This window comes from Limulus polyphemus, unplaced genomic scaffold (genome assembly GCF_000517525.1).
Source record: "Limulus polyphemus unplaced genomic scaffold, Limulus_polyphemus-2.1.2 Scaffold1247, whole genome shotgun sequence".
NCBI lineage: Eukaryota > Metazoa > Arthropoda > Merostomata > Xiphosura > Limulidae > Limulus > Limulus polyphemus.
The window spans coordinates 203,505-210,444 of NW_013666857.1; the positions used below are offsets into that span (position 1 = coordinate 203,505).

At 35.2% G+C, this 6,940-nt stretch overlaps 1 protein-coding gene across 1 annotated transcript in view; it reads right to left on the bottom strand.

The window, feature by feature from the left end:
• Positions 1-6,631, bottom strand: part of LOC106462779 (cAMP-dependent protein kinase type II regulatory subunit-like) — a 103,420-nt gene extending 96,789 nt beyond the window's left edge. Inside the window, exon 1 of the mRNA XM_022390116.1 lies at positions 6,237-6,631. Within this exon, the coding sequence (XP_022245824.1) occupies positions 6,237-6,471 (235 nt within the window). The 5' untranslated portion in view covers positions 6,472-6,631. The remainder of the gene's footprint in view (positions 1-6,236) is intronic.
• Positions 6,632-6,940: the final 309 nt, after the last annotated feature.

Sequence of the window (6,940 nt, forward strand, 5' to 3'; positions counted from 1 at the left end):
AAATATATATATATATATTTCTAATATTATTACATTTCATCTTCATATATCTTAGTCAATTAAATAGGTACGTTACATTGCTTCTTTACAGTCTTGAACTACATCAAAAAGCCAGGTAACATTTTTTTCTTCACGAGTTTTGAACTACATCAAAAAGCCAGGTAACATTTTTTCTTCACGAGTTTTGAACTACATCAAAAGGTGGGTAACATTTCTTCTTCACGACATTTGAACTGAAGATAGGTAACATTTCTTTTTCAAGGGTCTCGGGCTACATCAAAAGAGTAGGTAGCATTTCTTCTTGAGAAGTCTTGAACTACATCAAAAGGCTGGGTAACATTTCTTTTCACGAGTCTTGAACTACATCAAAAGGGTGGGTAACATTTCTTCTTCACGAGTCTTCAACTACATCAAAAGGGTGGGTAACATTTCTTCTTCACGACATTTGAACTGAAGATAGGTAACATTTCTTTTCAAGGGTCTCGGGCTACATCAAAAGAGTAGGTAGCATTTCTTCTTGAGATTTCTTGAACTTCATAAAAAATGCGTACGTTGCGTTTCTCCTTCACAATTTTAACCTATATTAAAATGGTAGGTCACATAGTTTCTTTACCAGTTTTGAGATACGTCAATTAAGGAGATTGTGCTTCTTCCATACAAATCTCAAAGTACAGCATATTAAATGGATAAGTTACATTTCCTCAATTAAGCATACACAAACAGTTTCTATTATCTGGACTTCACACCATTACTTATGCTTCTGTTAGCCATTTCTGTAAATCTGCGCTGATAGTAGCCCTGTGGTACCATTTGTTTGATTTAAAAACCACAAAATATCAACCTTTGTCATGCAGTGATGAGGCAAACAAGAACTTATGAACTCATCTTATTGCTAGACTCTACTTTTACTCGAATTTAAAGATATCATAAAAAAATAAAAGATGAGGACTTCGTGCAGTTAGTAAAGAAAAATATAAACACCCACGCAGCTGTTGCTGGCTGTAACTTACGTAAAAATAACAAAGAGAATTATATATATACACAGATACCCCCCCCCCTACCACCCACACACACACATAATACGATTTGATATTGCAGGAAAATCTCAGATAATATCTAGAAAGCTTTCCATAAATTAGAATTTATGGCTAACTAAGAATTTAGCATGTACTTTCTTAAAACGTTTTAAAGTAGCTTTCTATTGGAGATTGGAAGAACTGAAAACTAATTTTCAAGAACGCGGGCAATTTTTAACATACGTTAACAATTCATATTAGAAGCTGGTTTGTTTTCTGAGTTGACTATTAGAAAAAAAAAGGGAGAAATTGAAGAAGAAAACATAGAAGAAATACCTTTTAGAAGTTTTTTTACGTTGCATTGTAGAAGGACAAGTGACCCAAATATTAATTTGTCTTAACTAACTCTTACAGAACCTGACCTTTCTACAGCATTGATTATGTTTATTGACATAGATAATGAAGATTTTATACAGTACAATGTAGCCAGTATTACAGAACCTGATTTTCCTAGAGCATTACCTATTTATAAATATGTGTCTTGATATTCCTGTGAGGTACAGTGTTACAGAACTTGACCTTTCTAGAGCGTCGATTGTGTTTACTAACAGAACACTTGATATTTTTACACGGTACACTTTTCTCACTATTAGAGAACTGGACCATGTACTTCGTATTTTAGAACTATATAAGACACGCTTGTAAAAGAAGTGTGTAACCTAGGTTTCATAAGTCGCATATTTTATCGCCGCGTAAAATACGCCTGTAACAGAAGCATTTAATCTGGATCTCATAAGTAGAATATTTTAACTACCTTGTATAATCATTCCTGTAGAACAGGTATGTAATCCAGATCTCAGAACCGATAAAGGATTCTCTGCTTTCAATCAAATCTCCACACGCGCGAGGTATGTGAGAACCCAACCTACGCGTCGTAACCCATGGCAACTGCAACGCTACATAGTCCAACTTCAAGGTAGCTAACATACGTTCGTTCGGTTAGCTGTTGTAATGCCTGAGGTATAAAATTAGTGGAACCAAAATATATCAATTACTTGATGCTCCTGTCAACAGTTAAATGAGCCGAGAGAGAATGGAGGAAAGTAATGAAGGATAAAACATCTTACTTGGATCGCGGTACGTTCTCATCAATAACAGTAGTGTTTAAAATAAGGTTTTAGCGTGGGTTGGGCGTGTACTAAGATAACCATGCCTGAAATGTGAATCCTGTAAGTCGTGGTTCACGTCCTGTTGCTCTCCGCAGTTTATAGACACGGGTGCGCTATAAGAATGACAATAACATTCCGCTTTTAGGTGAGATAAGAGTTAAGTAAGAATTGTCGTTGGATGTTGTTTATTGGCGAATTTCCTTCTAATCTATCGGTTCAAAATTAAGGATGGCAATTTACAGATGGCTTTAGTAAATTTTGGTTAAAATTCTAAGTTCTAATTCTGAAGAGAAAGATAACAAAACTTACTGATTCTGTTTTAAAAAGTCCTGCACGAGAGTTGAGCTCAGATACCTTATTATAAGTTCCAGCTCCTAAAGCGTCAATAGTATTTGACCGACAAATACAAACAGAATAAATATTCGTACTAGCTATAATAATGAAACAGAGTAAAGACGAGGTGTTCTAATTGTTATATATTCGTAGACTATAACCTTCTGCGGTTAAATATTAAAGAAATGTTTACCCAAGACATTAAAACGGAGGGGGTTAAACACGGGAATATAATGAAGAATAGGAGATGAAAAATAATTAAAGTAAAATTCTTGAAATAAGATTAGAATTAATGCTATCTTGATCAAACCTAGCTAGCTACGTACATCATAACTAAAAATTAACCCAGTAATGAAAATAATTAATTGAATATACTGTGATTTTGTCCTTACTTATAAACGTTATAATGCATTGTTTAATTACAATGTATACCCTCGCTGTTAGCGGTATTTTAGCTGTAATCCCATAATATATCACAATGTTCAACCAGCTTGGGTTTCTTTTGTTTTGAATTTCGCGCAAAGCTACACGAGGGCTATCTGCGCTATCCGTCCCTAATTTAGCAGTATAAGACTAGAGGGAAGGTAGCTAGTCATCACCACCCACCGCCAACTCTTGGGCTACTCTTTTACCAACGAATAGTGGGATTGGCCGTGACATAGTAACGCTCCACCCCCCCCCCCCGGCTGGAAGGGCGAGCATGTTTGGTGAGATGGGGATTCGAACCCGCGACCCTCAGATTGCAAGTCGAGCGCCCAGTTGTTAACAGTGTGTGCCATGATAGTAGCTAGTGCATAGTTCATGGTTTGTTCAGCAACGTGTACTTTGTGTGTAGCTTAGGAAGTTTGGGTCAGTGTTAAAACTATATACTATACAAACAATGCATAATAATAATTATAATAAAAAATACAATAGTGAAAAAAAAAACTAAAGAGTAAAAATTAATATATTAAATATTCAATCCAACACTGTAAACAAAAGAAGCATTAAAGAAATAATTGAGTATACCTTTCATAAACACTTCATGCGCTTCCATAGATTTGATGTTCCTTGAAAAAAACTTCACATCGGTATAATTATACGAAACACTTTACACGATCTTTCCTAACAACGTCTTGTGGCCAATGAAAGCGAAATAAACAGCCCCGAAAATGTAACTTAAATGTAGCCAGACACCGTTCAAGGTATGGGGAAGATAGTTGGGACGTGGGGTCAGATGCAAACTCTGACTCCCCGAAGTCAGTACCCAGTGAGAGCCTAACGATATATGCCAGGTTCACTTCTTATAAATGGACACACACAGAGAAACCTTCGTCAATTAATATTATCGATTTTTTTTTCATATAACCTTTCAAATTATGATAGCTGATATATTTTATGTTGTGCTGTGAATATATTACTTAAAGAATGGTGCTTAAAACTAAGGTTTTCTTTCAATTCATTCTAGGTTGCAGAATAATCAAACAAAAATAGATCATACGATTCATTCTTTGATACCTTAAGACTCCAAAGAAAGGATATTCACAAATCCAAACACCATTGTACTCTAAGAGATATTTAATATGCACTTTTAAAGATATATCAACATGATAATCATTATCAAGACACGCAACCACGTTCAGTTGCAATAATTTCGTGAATTACGACACGCCATCCACTAGGAAGCTTGTGAAAATATTTCATGTAAGCAGTTTATCACAATCCTTCCAAAAATTTATAGTCACTCCTACAGACGGTGTGTTCAACCCCAAACTAAAGATGACGCCTCATTCCACGTTTTCAATTGATATGTGTGTGCCCATTCGTCAGTTAATACAGCTTTAAGTTTCCATTTGTTCCTACAATATCTTCTTCATCACTTGATTACAAGTCAGATCCCGGCTCCAACATAGAAACTGCTGAATGTTTATTTAGAATTCAGAGAACAAATACATGAGATAAAGAGTTTTTTTTTTGCTTTTTTTTACTTTATGATGGTTTATAATCATCATTTGCGTTCAAGATAAAATTATTTCCTCTTTAAGACACAATATGGACGATTTTTCAATATATATAGTTTTTCTACTTTGCTCAGTTATTCAAAAAAGAGGGATTGTTGGAATATTAATAAGACGTAGTTGTAGTTTGTGTTGTACAAACACGATATTCTTTCAGTTAGGGGAATGATAATAAGATATATTTGCTATCGCTGTAATATTACCAGGCTTTTCTTATGGCCAATGACACTTACCAAGATATGCTTGTGATCAGTAGAACACTAATCGATAGAATACAGTCAAGCTTTCGTTGTGACCAGTTGAGTAGTAACAATATGTACTTGTGGTCAGTAGATTACTGTGAAGCTTACCTAATGTCCAAAGGAATACTACCAAGTTTTACTGGTGACTAGTGGAATACTACCTAGTCTTACTTGTGGTCAGTGAAATACTATTGAGCTTTACTTGCGGCCAGTATAATACCACTTAGATTTATTTGTGGCCATTGGAATACTACCACGTTTTAGTTGTGGCTAGAGGAATACTACAAATATTTACTTGTTGTCAATGGAATATTACCAAGTTTTATTTGTGCCCAGTGGAATACTATCAATCTTTATTTGTAACCATTGTGATACTAGCAACATGTACTTGTGGTCAGTGGAGTACTACCAAGCTTTAATTGTGGGCAGTGGAATATTACCAATTTGTTTTAGACCTTCGTAATATACCCAGTTTTAATTGTGGCCAGTGGAATATTTTCAAAGTTTACTTGAGACCAGTGTAATATACCAAGCTTTAATTGTGGTCAATGGAATATTATCAAGTTTTACTCGTGACCAGGGTAAAAAGCTTTATTTATGGCCAAAGTAATACTACTAAGATGGGACACTATCAAGTTGGCCAGTAAAATAATAACAACGTGTGCTTGTGGTCAATGGAATACTACCAAGATCTCCTAATGGCCAGTGGAATACTATCAAACTGTACTTGCTTTCATTGTCACTAGTGAAATATTAACAGCATGTATTTGTGGTTAGTACATTACTAAGGAGCTTTCCTAATGTCCAAGGGCATGCTACCAGGTTTTGTTTATGGCTAGTGGAATACTACATAGTTTTATTTGTAGCCAGTGGAATCTTACTAAACTTTACTTTTGGCCAGTGGAATACTACCTAGTTTTACCTGTGACCAGTGAAATGTTATCAAATTTTACTTGTGGCCAAAGGAACACTACTACGACTTACATGCAATAGATTTGAGTTTGCTTAATTCAGTAATATCCTATAAAGGCTTATTGCTATGTGCTTAGTAACTTAAAAGTTATTTATTTCATATGTATGTTTACTAATTCCAGACGATGATTACTGATAGAATAGTTGTTGTTGTTGTTTTGTTTGATAAAATAGAATGCTTTCTTTTGCAAAACATGTGTCAATTATTTTTGAAATGCTGTACTGATTACTTCATTAATTAACACCTCTCTAAGTAAACTAGTGTCTCTTGGCTAATTTTATTAAGTGCGAGTATTATTTTTGATGATTATTTAATATTTTTATAACAATTAAATGAAGACGTTTAGTTATTAGGCATATTATTATTGTTGCTTATTGAATTAAGTTTAATATTGCATAAAAGCGAAGCACTCACATCACTTTATTGTTACGAGATCATTCCATCCAGTATGAGTGTTACAAATAATCGTTATTAATATAACTGTAATTGCCTTTCGCAGTCCTTACCTTGTAGTTGATTTCCTTCAGTTATATCTTCTACGATAAGTGGAGTTGTTACAGAAACTGACGAGGAAGGCTGAACAATACCAGAGCTCGTTTTTCGCTTCTCATCACGAATCTTTGTAAAGTAGTTCACGGCATAATCTACGATATCCTCCGGCTTCTCGGTAAGAATGCTCACTGTGAACTCGAGGAGCAGGCTTGTTAGTTCCGGTGGAACTTCCACTCGTGACCGACTCATGGTACTGAAACCGTCAACTAAACTCTAACTTAACGATACTATGCTAGAAGTGTTAATTAATCGAGTTTCTATTCAAGATGTTAGTATTTATAAGCTGAAGGAGTGTAAACAGTACATTTTCCGAGACATACAGAGAAGCTTGTTACATCAGTTCATCTATTTCAAGCTACAGACCGGACGAGCGTGCACACAAGTAGATTTAAATCCTTGTTCAGCCCACTCACGCCACCGCACGGCGGACTGAAACTTTCAACTGATGAAAATGATGCAGGATTATATACGCTGAAGTTTGGCTTTACTAGTGATTTCTACAGCTAAATCCTTCGTTAACACATCATGAAGCTGTAAATGACGAGAAAAGCTCAACTTTAGTGGCTGTCATGTCTTTCGCTGCTTCACTTGCTGCCAAGCTACTCAGCCAAATACCAGCTTACTTTCCAGTTATATATCTATAAGCTTCTGAACAAGG